General features: G+C 40.6%; 1 protein-coding gene across 1 annotated transcript in view; it reads right to left on the minus strand.

Annotated features, from left to right (window-relative positions):
* COBL (cordon-bleu WH2 repeat protein) overlaps positions 1-16,209 on the minus strand; it is a 246,178-nt gene that overhangs the window by 27,489 nt on the left and 202,480 nt on the right. The window contains exon 10 of the mRNA XM_018557793.1: positions 9,818-10,070. Within this exon, the coding sequence (XP_018413295.1) occupies positions 9,818-10,070 (253 nt within the window). The remainder of the gene's footprint in view (positions 1-9,817; positions 10,071-16,209) is intronic.

Genomic DNA, 16,209 nt, shown 5'->3' on the forward strand with positions numbered 1-16,209 from the left:
CCTCTTTTACTTGTGTCTCACAAGTTCCCCCTCCCATATATTGCAGCTCACCATAGGAGGGTTTCAGCAACAAATGCAGTGCTGTCAATCCAGATAACAGTGGATGGGACTAGTTGTGGCCAGGTGCTGATTGACAAGTTTCAGCCTTGTGAATGAGCAGTGACAATGCAGATAGCCAAGCCCACTGCAACATATTTCATCTCTCTGTACGGCAAGCAGGCACAGCCTACATGAGAGTGGCAACTCTGCTCTAAACTCAGGAGCACACACACAACATCACAGGCAGCTGCATTAGGTGGACTTCACTGGCAGGATCAACAAGCATTTGTGTAAGTGCAGATGTATTTATAATAAAGTTCTGCAGCACATATTTATAATGGGAGGCCATAGTTCTACTTTAACTGCTTGCTGTCTGGACGGCAAGCTCCCATTGGCGGTTCACCTTAAATAAACAGGTTTTTTTTTTCTGCTTTCACGCGCCTCCTAGTGCGCGCACAGGCGAAACAAAGCTGTCCAATGCAAACAGCCGTTGACGGCTGTTTCACGTACAAGCGATCGGCGGCTCTATAGCCATTCAACCGCTTGTACGTGCTGCCTTGCGAGCCCCCCCTCCCGCAGTGCTTCTGTCCCCCCCTCCTGCACCCTCACCTTCAATCCCGGGCTCTGCTGCCCCATCTGCGACCCGGGACAGGCTCTAGTGGGTGTCAGGAGGAAGATGGGAGGGAGATCAGCATCTTCCTCCTTGCTGCCCTCCCTTCACAGACTGTGGATAGGCTATTATTTTGAATATACGGTATATTAGAACATTTCTGAGGATTTCGGCTAGGGGCTGGACAGCACCAAAGTAGCCACAAAATCTCCAGAAAGCGATGTTGAAGGTAAGTATAACACATCTTTTGGGGGTGTTTAGAAATGGATAAGTGCCCTCAAACTGAACTCATACATTAAGCAGAGGCAGGCCATGACCCCATGGACCAGAATATCTAAAGTCATTGTTCACTTTAACAAGAGTTATTAGAATGTATGTTCACTTCAGACTTTGCATGGCTCACAACCACTTTAGATATCTGATAATGGCTCACATGTTAACAATGTTCTGAACTAGACTATTGAGAACTAAGGGTAGGATAGGGCCTAGGCAGTGGTCATTTTAGCTCTTTTGATAAAATACAGCTTATGTATGCTAGAGCACCAGTCCATGTCTGTCGGATGTTAGCTTTATCAGAAACAGAAATTAGACTAAAGGAACATGCACACATTTTATCTAGGTGTTTTGGCAGAAAGGCTACTTGAGCATTCTTAAAAAAAAAAATCTCAGATACATGCTATATAAATCATAATTTCCAAAACAGAATGCATATGTATAAGAAGCTATGATAAATAGTTACAGGTTGTAGTAAAATGAGGTTTATAGCAAACAGAGGATTTCTGTATTTCAGTAAAGCAAGTACTCATTTTAGCAATGTGCATTGGCCAGATAAAATGTTGTCTAGTGATGCATACTTTGGGTCAGCGCCAAGCTTGGCATATAACCATCTATTATGGTCTGTTGCAGTCTTTGATAAACTGTTCCCTGGAATAGCTACTTCACAAGTGTTCAGTGTGCATAAAGATAATTGTATCATGAATTCAACAAGGAACAAGTCTTTGCAGCAGCATACACCAATGACCCATGTAAACCTTACAATATGTCTTATTTTAGAAAGAAATGTTGGGTGGAGCAGTGAAAAGTAAAACGTGACAATTTAATTAATGTCAAATTTAGCAACACGTTTTATTTTATGATGTTGTATATTTTAAAAGCATATCAGCACTACCAAATAACATAGCACATAATGCATTTACAAGATGCAGGAAATACTGCTAAGCTTCAGACAACGCAGTTGTAAGGCCTTTAAAGTTAACTACTCTGTACAATTTATTGATGTTTTCTTTAACCACTTGCTGTCTGGAGCAATTTCCTAATATTTGCACACACATGATAAAATCAGAACTTTTGGCTTGAAAACGGATAAAAACCACCCAACAATTATATATTTTCTGAAAGCACAGGCCCTGTAGAATAAAACATGCAGTTGCAATTTTTTATGCACGGTATATGCGCAAATATTTATCAAACCAGTATTTTTAGGATTAAAAAAAAACACTAAAATGAAATTTAGTGCACAGAAACAGAATACCCAATTTTTTGGTAAAATATAAAAGTTGGGGTCACGTTGGGTAAATAGATACCTAACATGTCAACCCTTAAAAAATGCGTTCGCCCGTGAAACCGCAGAAAAAATCTACCCAAAAGTTCCCATAGGCGACGCACGGGGGAGAGTGGAGCCCGGGGAAGCCGGCGGCAGAGAGGGGCACACCGTACAGGCGATTTCGCGGCTGTATAGCCGGCTGTTTAAAATGAAACCAAGAACACAGCTGCAGCAGTAATTGTGTTCTTGGTATAACTAATTCAGGACAGGACTTTTTTTTTGATGGTGGGAGGTCCTGAAGTAGTTAATTAGTCAACTTTAATGATAAAGTTCTTGCTGAAATAAGAAGTTTAAGTATCGACCTGTCAGTATCCTGGAGTTTTGGAAAAGTGGGAATTACAATGTATATTGTAATCTGCTTGGGAAACCAAAATCTGTTTGTGAGTCCATGCTCATCATATTCTTTACATACAGTTGTTTTTCAGGATTGTTATAGAAAGTTTCTGGTTTCATAGCTGCTTTATAGCCACTGTGGATACTGCCCCTCAGCAGTTTCCAAATCAATGTACTCCTTGATGCAGGCTGGGGGGACTGTACCTTAGCTTTGCCTGGAAGAAGACGTGAGGATAACTAGATTCTGTGTGGGCACTCGCTTTGGCATAGGGGTGTGGTCAACCAGTCTGGGTAAACCCTGTTTCTGAAGTGAAGCCAGGGTAGGGGTGTGGTCCCTGTACCCTGCTCTGTGAGTCAAGCTGAGCAGCTACGATAAGTGTGGAGGGGCCTATTCCCTGTTGTTCCCTGGTGCCCAGTGTGCAGTTTTCAGTCCTCCACTGCAGTTACCAATGAGTGCCACTGCGACACTAAATGATGTGCTGCAGCCATGGGGAGCAGAAGCATTAGTTTCTTTGAAATTTGTCATATTGCAATGGAAGTGTGAATGCTGAGAGCAGGTCATTTGGGCTGCCCTCAGCACCTGTAGGACCTCGGGCTCCCTAAAAGTACTGTGCATGTATAGGCCTTTCTAGATATTCAGCTCAAGTCTCCATGCCTGCTGCACTTGGAAGCTCCTGCTCCTGTCACAGCATAGTGCTTCAAAGCTTGCATTCTATGCCTGGCTCGAGTAGGGGTGAGCAATAGCATTCTTGCAATGGGCCCTAGTTCATTGGTTCGGACACCTGCCTGCATTCAGGGTCTCTATATCCTCTGTGATCCTTATGGTGCCCTCAGGTTTATCCCCTGCTACCTTCCTTTTTAAAGATAATTTTTTTTGCTACCATGTCAGATTTCACGGGAAGAACTTTCACTCTTTTAGAGCCGATGAACCACAGGGTTCGTAAGCATACCCCTTGAATGTCTCCTCCGGAATCAAAATGTCTGCTTACAACCACTCCATTATTGCAGGAAGAGAGGGATAAAAGTGTTACTTTGGTTTCCAAAGTATCTAAACAGGAGGATATGTTCTCTGTGGAGTTCACCCCAAAGCCTAAGGGTTCCCTTTCTACCCTTATTGATGAGGTGCACTTATGTCTGGCTTTAGAGCAGCCTAAGTCTGCGAGTCCCAAAGTCTCTAGCTAGGATTTCTTGAAAAGGTATCCGTTTAATTCCCTTTTGGAACCAGTGTTATATGGTGACGTGGCTCAACCTGAAAAGCTGTTTGCACCTCCTAAGAGATTTGTTCAGCAATATCCTATAGAGGAGAACTTTACTAAAATGGTCTGTCTGTGTAGTTTCATGTCTGAGCAAAACCTTAATGGTCCCTGTGGAGTATGTTCCTGTTTTCCAATATTCTGTAGACAAGCGGTTGAAAGCCCTCTTTAAAGCCCTTTTCTCCCTAGTGGGTCTGGTCAAGGAACCTGCAGCTTCGTCTAAGGCAGTCTGTCAGACTCTTGCAGTCTAGACCAGACATAAGCAGGCACCATGAATCTTTCTTGAGAGATCTTTGTGTTCTCCAGCACTTGGAATGCCTGCCTGTGGCCCTGTGCTCTTGCATGGACAGGTTGGCTGATACACTTTGCCAAATCTCTAGGATGAGCCTCCTTTTGGTTCATATTAGAAGGATTATCTGGCTTAAATGCTGGTCTGCAGAGCTTCCCTGCAAGAAGCAGGTTGAAAATATGCCCTATGAAGGTGGACAGCTGTTTGGTGCTCCCCTCAATACTTATATTAAGGAAATAACAGGGGGAAAAAGGCCAGAGTGTCTTGTCCTGAGGACTACCAACTGGAGTTTCAAACTCTGCCTCCTGCCCATGTCATGCCGTCCAGCTATCCTTTCTCCCCACAGGAGCAGGCAGACCTTTATATGGTTCTTGCTCAGTTAATGTCTCAAGGGGTCATCACTCCTGTTTCCGGGTGGAAGAAGTTTGGGGTTTTTTACTCAAACCTATTTGCAATATTCGAACAGCATAGGGGCCTTCACCCCATTCTGGACCTTAAGCATCTCAATTGGTTTCATCAGATTAAATGTTTTAATGAAATCTATCTGGTTGGTGGTAGCGTCACTTTAACAGGGGGACCTTTAGCCTCAATGGACGCTTATTTGCACATTCCAATCTGCTTGTCCCCATCAGCGCAGGTATCACTACTGCTGCTAAATGTGACAACTCTCCCTTGGGCGCTCGGGCTGGTTGTTAGAAAGCCAGCGGCTGCTGGCATCCTACCAACTAGTGATTCATCCGTGCGCGGCCCATTCAGCTCCCATTGCTCCACTGTTCCTCTCTTTGTTATACTCCAATGTTCATGTGCAAGACAAATAAACAACTCATAGTGCACACCACCAATACTTAATAAAATTATTTTAAAAATATTATTCACATATGTGCGATTAAAATCTTTGTATATCAAACGGCTGCAATCACAATCTCACTCCTCTGTGTTCCTGCTGGACCAGCATCATCCAGCAATGCAGATCCTCCTTAATCACAGTGAACAACACCTGCCAACTGCCAAAAGAAAAAATCCGCTGACCAAACAACACGGCCCACCTGGTGAGAGACTAGTGCCAAATGACAGCTCTTGTCCCCACAGCTGAACGTATACAAAGGGACGGGGTATATCCAGTGATGTAATTCAAAGATGATTTGATGATCTACAGCTGAGTGATGCACAAATAAGATACAATTTTGTTAATAGTTAAGGTACTTGAATGCAATTTTAGGATTTAACTCCAGGGTTTAATGTCGTCTACTGTATGATTAAGAAAAAAGGATTTTTGTCCTACCTCTAAAATTCTTCAATTAGAGTACAGTAGAGGACACAGGCCTCTCCCCTCTGTTCTTATGATCTCCCTATTGCTTGATTCAAAACTGAGGCTTGATGGCAGAAGGATGGGTGTCCCTGCAGCTTCTTTTCCTATTGTCCAATTTCCTGAAGGTAGCATATAACCCAGGGTCAAAGACTTAATGAGTCTGTGTCCTGTACTGTGCACCAAGGAAAGGATTTTACAGGTAGGTCAAAATCCCCTTATTTCTTGCATGTGATTACATATTCTTTGCAAAGTGAATCTAAACTAAGGGAAAATTCCTCTGAAAAGTAAAAATCCTCTTGCAAAGTGAACCGCCTATTTTCCTTCTGTAAATCAACCATGTCAGCCAAATCTTATTGATACGGACACTTTTGGTCTTCTCTGTGACTTCAGCCTCTCCTTCTACTGTTGATTCCTTGATTCAACAATGCCCACCTTAGCAAACAGACACCACAGCAATTGGGCTCGAAAGGGGAACCCCAAAGCAATAAGTGATGCTCACAGCAGGACCAGAAGATGGCACAAAAATAAAAAACACACAGGTAGGGAACCCACAGGGGCAGAAATGGCACACCAATCCATCACTCTTACAAGTGCCTCTCCTATAGTGTACCTATAAGAAAGGACATACAATGTTTACTAGTAAATCCAGCCCTGGATAAAGCAAATAAAGGCAGTAAGGTATGTAAACTGAAGCAAAGTATAATATAATGCAGGTTAGCAGTCGGGCATATTTCACCCTTTAGATAACAGGAAAATATAAAACATTCCGGATTTGGACAAGATTTAATTTAACTTTTTCCAGTTTGGGAGTGCTGGAGTATTTTATAATTATCTACAGTCTTCATATTGCTTAGATTTGAGAACCTTCAATACGAGGACCTTGTTTTGTTTAGAGTTGTTGCAATACTATTCATCAGATTTATTTTTGCTTAACAATAACAGTGTCCTTTAATGACCTGTAAAAAACATGATGATAGCAAGCATATGTAGGAGTTGTGGCCTTGAATGTGATCTAAAAAGCAAAAGTGCTTAGTTTAATTACTGGGCCTTTATGTTAAGCCTTGGCAGAACACGCCAAGTCATGTGACTTGCAACGTCCTGTGATTTAATGGGTTTTTTTTGTACAATTTTATTTGCAGCAGAGTACAATCACTAGTGCTTTGTGAAATGGCAAGAAAGCACATAAAACACACTGTCCGGGTAATAAAAATAAAACGTTCTCATCCTTGTGGCAAATCCCATTTAAAATGACAGTGCCAGCTGCCAGAATGTGTACTGTGCTTTCACTCAGAGGTATGTGTGTTCCAGACATAGGTCTCGCAAAGTCAAGAAGATTATGTGTATTACACTCCCAGACTGAACAAATACACTGGCCCTACAGTGTACAAACACTGGTAAAAATGTTCTTCTGTTATGGAACACATCCTGCTTAGCTAGTGGCGGAACAATTTATGATTCATTCTTTTGTTGCAACACTACATCATGATTGCGTCCATCGTCTGAGAAGAACAGAATGTTGTGATGTTTTATGCAGTTGTAGTTATTGAGTTTCTTACAAATAATGTGAGAAGGAAATCTATCAAAACATTAAAGGGTCAGTTTACTCAAACCAGGTATGTTGTATCATGGAGAATGCAACAGGCAGTATTGGAACATGCAAAGTTGGCAGAATCACCATGAACAGGGTCAATGGAAAATATATTTAAAAGCATAATACAAATGTTAGAGATGCCACACACTCACCATTGTAAGTTAATATAAGCAAAATGTTACACAACAATGGCCATTGCTGATCACCATTAATAGTCACAAGAAGCATTAGTAGATGGTTACAGGCTAACATTGATGGGAAATAAAAAAAACAATAGCCCTGGATGGTACAGTACAGCAACAAACCTTTTGCCATTTCCAATAGTATTTGTGTTGTTTTGTAATATAAAGGTTATGGTGCCAAAGATTCAGTAAGGTAGTAAACAAGTCCACAGAAATAAAGTAAATATAAAGAAGATGAATGATGTTAAAGGTAACAAGGCTCCACCAAAATCTGACCTTCCATGCGCTTACAAATGTTTGGGATTCCAGCAGTGCAATTTCTCCACTCACTGAGTGAGATAAGGAGTACCCAACTAAGATAAAATAATATTTATTAATGGTCCTGAAATCCCTACTTGTTTTCATATTCAGCCTTATACTGTATAAGATAAGAGCTGTGGTAGATAGGTTCATACAAACTATTTAGTTTAAACCAGATTTTGCTGCAGATCAGGCTGGATTATATGACCCATTTGTTTATCATTTACACCACATTGATTAGTCCCATTATAGGGACTAAGGAATGTGTTGTTTAGGTGTGCTTGTTTAGGTGTGGGGCCTGTTATATACCACTGTTTTTTAGAAATTATTCTTACAATTTCTACATGTGTAATCAGTGCATGTTTTTAAATATCCTCAGTCCTATTACACTTTGTTACATCTGAAAGATGTACACATAAGGTATACTTTAGGTCTGATGGTTTATAGACTTCCTTTTGTCAGGTAAAGGGCTCTCATCATCGGTGACCCCTGTGACATAGAGTCGCTCATCACCTTCTTACAGGCAGGTTTCGCCAATCTGCACTTGAGCTACAGGAACCTATGCATATGGACAGAAACAAGGGCTATCCTGGAGATTTGGTGGGGTGAGTCACCCAACCCATCAAAGCAGTAGCATAGGGCCATAGGGAAGAGCTCCAGCTGTTGAATGACTGAAGGGTCTGTGATGATAGAACCCAAGAACCCTGTTCAGATGTCTGCTCCAGACCGCGAGGGTTTGACAAACTGACATAGTGGCAATAGAAGGGTGCATACCCAGATTAGCAAGTAATTGAGCTGCAAGTTTGAAAATGACTTGCTAAACTATTGCAGACTTGCCAAGCTTCACAATTTTGTTGCACAATTAAAGCAAGTATGCATTGCAAGTCTCCAGACCAGCGAGCTTGCAGAACCCAAGAACCCTGTTCAGATGTCTGCTCCAGACCGCGAGGGTTTGACAAACTGACATAGTGTCAATAGAAGGGTGCATACCGAGATAGCAAGTAATTGAGCTGCAAGTTTGAAAATTACTTGCTAAACTATTGCAGACTTGCCAAGCTTCAGAATTTTGTTGCACAATTACAGCAAGTCTGCATTGCAAGTCTCCAGACCAGTGATCTTGCAGAGCTCTTGCTAGGACCTGCAGGACTCTTGCTATAGACTTGCTAAGCAAATTTGCTTCAAATTCAAAAAGTGTCAACTAGAACTTGTTCTGCAAGTGTTCTGCAGGTCTACAACTTGCCAAGAATGTGTGCAGCAAGTTAACAAGAATTACAATTTATCCCTGGCACAAGTTTGTGGCAAGTTATCCTTGCTATCTGGGTAGCTGTATGAGTGAATGCACAGGAAAATCTTAGCAGGCTTAGGCCTTTTCATGGAACCCATGCTGGTGACCATAGGCTTAGTGAATGCACAGTTTCAGCACCAGGGATGTGTACACTACGTAATAGACTGAAATAGAGTCCTTACGTTTTGGGAGATAGCGGCTGAATGACCCCCCACCTGTGATGAATTCTCAGACTCCGAATCCTCCCTATCCTTCTCCACTTGGGTCTCCGCCTCTTCCTCAGAATATGCGGCACTTGCAATACTGGAATATGAAACAGACCCCTAAACTCACATCTAGTGGATGAGGACTCTTCCCTACTTAGGCAGGAGGTGTGAGGCATGCCTGAGTGAGTACCAAAAGGGAACCAGAAGGGGGAAGCAGAGTGACCAGAGGGCACTAATCATGAACCATGGCCACAGAGCCGTTGGCAGATTGGGAGCTGACTAAGCCTTTTGACCCATTTCCCCTGCACTTATGATTAATGAACAATGCTGAGGAGAAGAAGGGGTTAAGCTGTCCTATGCCAGGTACCCATAAAACACTCAGACGCAGAGTCCAGACTGTCCATGCTGCGTGTAGGAGGTAGGAGCTGGAAGAACATGCTAGTGATGTCTTCCTGAGAGATTCAAAATGGTGTGGGCATGCTGAGTGCAGCCCCCATTGCAGGGGCTCCACAGGCACATTGGTGGCAGTCTGCCCACAGCAGAGAGCTAGACAGCTAAATAAAAAACAAAAAATGCCTGGGCTCCCGCCAAAAGAAGCTACACATGAGGTGCTTCCGCAACTCATGGCTGTGACACCCAGCTAGTCACAGGTAAAACAGGGAATCATACCTTATAATGATTGATTGGAAACTTCTAGTCAAATTTGCACACCACATTCAGATTAGTGTATGAAAAGGGTATACAGTATTTTACATTTCTTTCAAGGATGATACTATAACAGTACTAAAAGGAGGGTTATACAACACACATAAAATACCTTGTATTTAAGCTCCATGAGTCGTCACTATTAAAGGACTCTGCTCTGGCAGGTTGTGGATTGGCTTTGTAGGTCCCATTGTTGGTATTCTCACTTCTTTTATAGCTATCAGTCTGCATATCTAGTGAGACGCTATCTGATGGAGAGCTCACAATGCCCGAATCTTCCGTGTAGCTATTTACAGATCCAGCATCATCAGTTGTTAAGGCTTCTTCAGATGTGATGCTACTACTGGGCGTCAGGATCTTCCCCCCTGTACAATATAGTCAGAACAACACTGTTAATGACAACAAATATCTCACATTATTAAACGTTCATACATTCAGTGATACTATATATAGTAAACATAAAAAATGTAAGTCAACTTTTTTCCTGCACATTTCATACAGGTATTCAGGTTCCATTATCTAAAAACCTGCCATACAGGAAGTTCCAGCATGTAGAAAATCAAAATTATGCAAACTGGATTTTTTTTTTTAAACAGTTGTAAACAAACTTAATTAACAAATATTTTCTATTTTCTGCAGTTTTTATGAGAGATACTTGTAAAAGTCAATGAGAATATATGAACACTACAGGCAGTAAAAAGTGGATTTTTTTAAAAACATGTATATAAAACTACAATGGTTCTCCAATTTATGGAATGGCAGGGGGTAGAAAATAGTTTGTAAGTATCTAGTGTGAATAATGTGCTCTTGTATTTATTAAAGGGATTGTATTCTTCAAATAGGGATATAAGAGGGAAAAATGCAATCTTCTCGGTGTAACAGGACACCAAAAACAATAAAATAAAAGTACTGAAAGAGAAGAAAATGTTTTTCCATTGCATATTTTGTAAAAGAGAATTCTTAACAGTAAAAAAGGGGAAACAACCTGCGTGATGATTAAATTAAGGGTATGGCATAGGGAAATAAACTGAATAAGTTTGTCTACCCTGGTCCACTGCATATTTCAAAAAACATCGCTCCTTTTCTGGAATATACAATTTAATGCATCCAATAATTTCAACTTTTTTAAACCCACACAATCTGGTCAGTGGTGCCCAATAGACAATGGGTTACATCTAGAAGTACTTTAGCAGTCACCCCTTATGAAAGAAAGAATCTGACTGGTCACTGTGGGACATACCAGACTGTTTAGGACAATTTTCCCTACCCTTAACTTTTATAAATGTGGCCCACTGTATGGAAGAGGCTTGTGTGTCCTTTCAATAAAGGTTGCATTGTTGCAATCAACAAAGTTTTTGAAACATGAATGCCAGGGTTCTGTGATTCTAAGGAAAAATGAAACATGAATCAATAACAGAGATCAATAAAAGGAGATACAAATGAAAGGTGTTTCCATCATTCAGTAATGCTAGGCAGCAAAAAGGCCTTGTTTCAAATTCATGTCCAACTGGTAACTTCTATAAGCAAAATTAGTGAGCTGCTTGTGCAATATAAGATATTGGTTGCTGAAAACAATTCAACAAGTATCTAAATAATTGAATCCTTTGCTAACTGATAAAGCAATAAAAAATGTTTTATTTGACATATGCCAATAATGGATAGAGAGTGCATTAGAATCCCAAAAGACTGTGACCCGGGAATTGTGCACTAAGGCATATTTGAAACATAAAAGGAAAAGCAGCTAGAAACAAGCAACAGCTAGATTGTTGAGGATTCACATGAAACGTCTTTGGTCAAGCCAGAAATGATTAGACGCAAGGATTTAATAGATCAGCGGAGCAAGGAAACTTTATTTTTGTTTATATGCCATGTGCTTTACTACAATTCTAATGTTGTGTATTAAGAGTCACCATAATATGTTCTCACACCATGCAATACATAACAGATTACATCTGTGGCTTCCAGTTAGCTACTTTACTGAAGGCTCGAACAGAACAGATGCTAAACTATAAACAAAAGATGGAAGGCAGCTAACAGGTTCTAGCCAAAACGTTCAACAACAATAACTTTCCACAGACCATAAGACCTAGATCTGCCAAAGTCCTAAAAAGGCAGCTCAATGTGGCATATGACAAAGGGAACACATTACATAGTTACATAGTATTTGGGGTTGAATAAAGACATACGTCCATCAAGTCCAACCCATATAGGTCCACGCATCATCTCATTCTTAGGGATACTGGTATCCCTGGATATTACGGTCCCTCAAGAAATCGTCCAAACATGTCTTGAACAAATCAACACTCTTGGCTGAAATCACTGCCGATGGCAGTGAGTTCCAGACCTTAACCGCTCTTACTGTAAAGAACCCTCTTCGCCCATTGTGCTGGAATTTTTTCTCCACCAACTTTAGGTGGTGGCCTCTAGTCTTTGTAATGGAGGTAATCTCAAACAGTTTGTTGCCAATGTTGCTGTCACCATTGAACATCTTGTACATGAAAATCATATCCCCCCTTAATTCCAGCGTAAACATGTTTATGGTCAGAAGCCTTGTCTCATAGCTCTGGTCCTCCATTCCCCTAATTAGTTTTGTTGCCCTCCGCTGGACTCTCTCCAGTTCAAGGACATCCCTTCTCAGTACCGGTGACCAAAACTGGACCGCGTACTCCAGATGTGGCCGAACCAACGATCTATATAGAGGCACAATTATAGACTTGTCCCTGCAATACATCCCCTTCTTAATACAGGACAAGACCCTGCTAGCTTTGTTTACCGCAGCTTGGCACTGCAAGCTACCATTCAGTTTGTGGTCTACAATGACCCCCAAATATTTTTATATTTCTGACTTCCCTAGCGGCATACCCATGATTGTATAGCCTATTTGTTTATTTTTATGTCCAAAGTACATTACTTTGCATTTATCGGCATTAAACCTCATCTGCCATAGTATTGCCCACTCCCTTATTTTATCCAGGTCCTCCTAAAATGTTATATTGTCCCGATCCGTTTCTAGTACCCCAAACACGGAAACATGGCTATTTATTCCCTCCCCGATGTCAATAATGAATAGGTTGAACAGTATTGGACCCAGCACAGATCCTTGAGGCGCACCGCTCATTACACTAGCCCAGTCCGAAAAGGTGCCATTTACAGATACTCTCTGGACACGTTCCCGTAGCCAGTTCTCTATCCACGTACACACCACCTCATCTATGCCCATAGCCCTCAGCTTGTGTAGTAAGCGCTTGTGTGGTACCGTATCAAATGCCTTTGAGAAATCCAGGTATACCACATCTACCGGCTTCCCTCCATCCATATCTCTGCTTACCCCCTCATAAAAAGTTAGCAAGTTAGTCAGGCAGGAACGGTCTTTCCTGAACCCATGCTGATTGTCATTAACTATGCCCTTATCCTTAACAAATTTTACCAAATAGTCCTTAATTATACCTTCTAACAGTTTACAAACTACCGATGTTAGACTGACCGGCCTATAGTTCCCTGGTTGGCATCTAGCCCCCTTTTTGAATATTGGAACTACCGTAGCCCTCCGCCAATCACATGGTACCCTACCAGTCACTAAGGAATCCTTAAAAATTAGGAATAATGGTCTTGTTATAACCTGGCTTAATTCCTTAAGTACCTTGGGGTGAAGGTTATCTGATCCAACTGCTTTATTTGCATTGAGCATTTTAAGTCTATGTTCTATTCCGCTTTCCGTCAACCATTGTGGTATATTATCGGTTGAACTATGTGTTTTATCACGTACGTCGAACCCGTTTCCCTGAGTGTATAATGAGGAGAAAAAATTGTTCAGCGCCTCTGCCCTCTCCTTGTCACTTGTGAGTAACTTCCCGTTTTCGTCCTTTATTGGGCCTATCTGCTCCTTTCTTACCTTTTTACTGTTAATATATTGGTAGAATGTTTTAGGGGTTTTTTTACTATCTGTGGCGATATGCTTTTCGCATTCTATTTTAGCTTCCCGGATTACTAGTTTGCATTGTTTGTTACATTCCTTGTATTTAAGGAACGCTAATGCCGTCCCTTCCATCTTATATTTTATAAATGCCATTCTCTTTGCCTTAACATGTAGTTTTACCGTTTTTTTTAACATATCGGTTTAGTCTTTGATCTTTTGTTTTTGTTACCCAATGGTATACACTTTGAAATGGCAATATGTAATGTGTTCCTGAAGCAGTCCCACATTGGACTTAGCTAACATAGCTTTAACACTAGGATAAAGATTCAACTTTTATGAAGGAAGAAGGTATAAATGTGCTGCATACAGAGCTCACTACTAGTGGTGGAACTGCTCTTCCAGTTCCAAATACTGGATTAGATCAATATATGGATAATAAATAGAAAGTACATCAGAGCAAACCACTGTTCAAAATAGTCCAAACAAAATAGTTGTAGAACACTCACTTGGAATAGTGATGAAGTTATACACTACTGTGTAATACATAAAGGCAAATAGGCTGCTTACTTTGCAAGAGAATTCACACTTTAGCTTAGTGAATGAGGTAAAGCCCTGATGACTTCCATCATTCAATATGTACAACAAAAAAAAATCTTGTTTTATTTTCCCTGCTAGTGTTTGGGTATTCTTAGCATAATGGATTTTAACCATTCACTAAGCTAAAGTGGAAATCCCCTTGCAAAGTGAAACTTACTTGTAAAGGCCTATTTGCGTTTGGTAAATCAACCCCTTGATGTCTGATTTATAAAGCAGCAGTATGGCCATAAAAAAATGCAGATTTACAAAGCACTGTGATGTGCTGCATAAAAGACCTGACTTGTTAAAGTTATTTAACTGTATCTCCTCCAATCAATGGGTAAGGTGCTATGTTAAACAGAAAAAACGATGTTGGATACCATAGACTTCATACCATGGCCTGTGTTTTATAAATGGACTACAAAATGCAGGCTGCAATATGATGTAATCCGGCAAAGTATAACAGGAAATGGATATTGATAAATGAGTACCTGAATGTTGTCCCCTAAGTGCCACAGTATCAATGATTAGTATTAGATATAGATAGTAGTACAATTTACAGCTCTCATACTCCCAGAGTCTGTGTAGTGCATATCCATATCACACATAATCCTGACAACCACACAAATCTTTTAACAACTTAATTATGACAACTTTATTACAACTCAAATTATAACCTATTAAAATCGTTTAACTACTACATTCTAATTACCATAACCAGTTAAGTCACATCCCTAATAGCAAACATTTCTCTAAAAGCTAACCCTGGGCTGACAATATTGTATGAACAAGGATCTGATGTAGACCCTAGGACCACTACTGGCTGCCATTTTTATATACATGTTTTTAAAAAATCCACTTTTTACAGCCTGTAGTGTTCATATATTCTCATTGACTTTTACAAGTATCTCTCATAAAAACTGCAGAAAATAGAAAATATTTGGTGATTAAGTTTGTTTACAACTATTTAATAAAAATGTAGTTTGCATTTTTTTGCAACCTTCAAACCAACCTTCTTGTTTGCACCTTCAAACTTACACTTGGATGGAAACTTGAAAGATCTTTGGCACAGCAACTGGACTTTTGTTTGTTTCTTTTTCTTGTAGTTTTAACAACGTCATATATTTTATGTGAAAGACTGTATTTAAGTTAAGCACTTCCCAAAACGTATTTCATTAGCCGTTGAACAGGCATAATATTTGAACATGTGTATTCAGTTGATGGAGAAGTACTATGTGTAAATCAACACCTGTACTAAATAACTTCTTCAAAAAATGTGGTATAGTCTCTAATCCTCTCGGCTTGTCTGTTGGATTGAGGGAATTCAGAGTAAACTTCCCCACTGTGATTCAAAAGTCCATACCTCTCTAAACAGAAAATTAAACAATAAGACATGTAACTGGAAATTCAAAATAACATGTTTTTGCAACCATAGACAAGAAATGCACGTCCTTTGAAATCAAAGGCTAGCTTGTGCTACAATAATTCAGGTATGGCAAACGACAACCAAGTCCTTTCTACTCTCTTGTCAGACTTTGCAGCTCTTAAGCATTTGTTTGATACTACATGAATGCATTATCATTTTCCCTTTGATTTAAAATATATACCCTACTCATGTTTTGTTTTTTTTTGCTGTATTTGTTCCATTGGGGACATTTTAATTTGCTTACTGTCTAGGAAACATAACAGAAAATGAGAGGAAATAGCTTTGGAAGACTTGTCCTCACCTTATTTCTGTGACAGCTATAAAATTGTTGATTTCCTACCCCTTTTGGTCCCAGAGAAAAGGGGTCTATTCACGAAGCTGCCAAAGGATCTGGCCGTAGCTTCGGCCGATCCTTCGGCTAGCTTCGGCCCCAGGACCCCTTCGGTTCAGTAAAACCGAAGGGGTGCTGTACAGGCTATTCACAATAGCCCGTACAGCTCCCGATCATGGCCGAGCGGCTCAGCCGAGCCGAACGCATATGCATCGGCTCGGCTGAGCCGTGCTGAAAGCCGAAGCTGGCCGAGCG

This window comes from Nanorana parkeri, unplaced genomic scaffold, assembly GCF_000935625.1.
Source record: "Nanorana parkeri isolate BGI_ZX_2015 unplaced genomic scaffold, ASM93562v1 scaffold304, whole genome shotgun sequence".
In the NCBI taxonomy this organism is placed as follows: Eukaryota; Metazoa; Chordata; class Amphibia; order Anura; family Dicroglossidae; genus Nanorana; species Nanorana parkeri.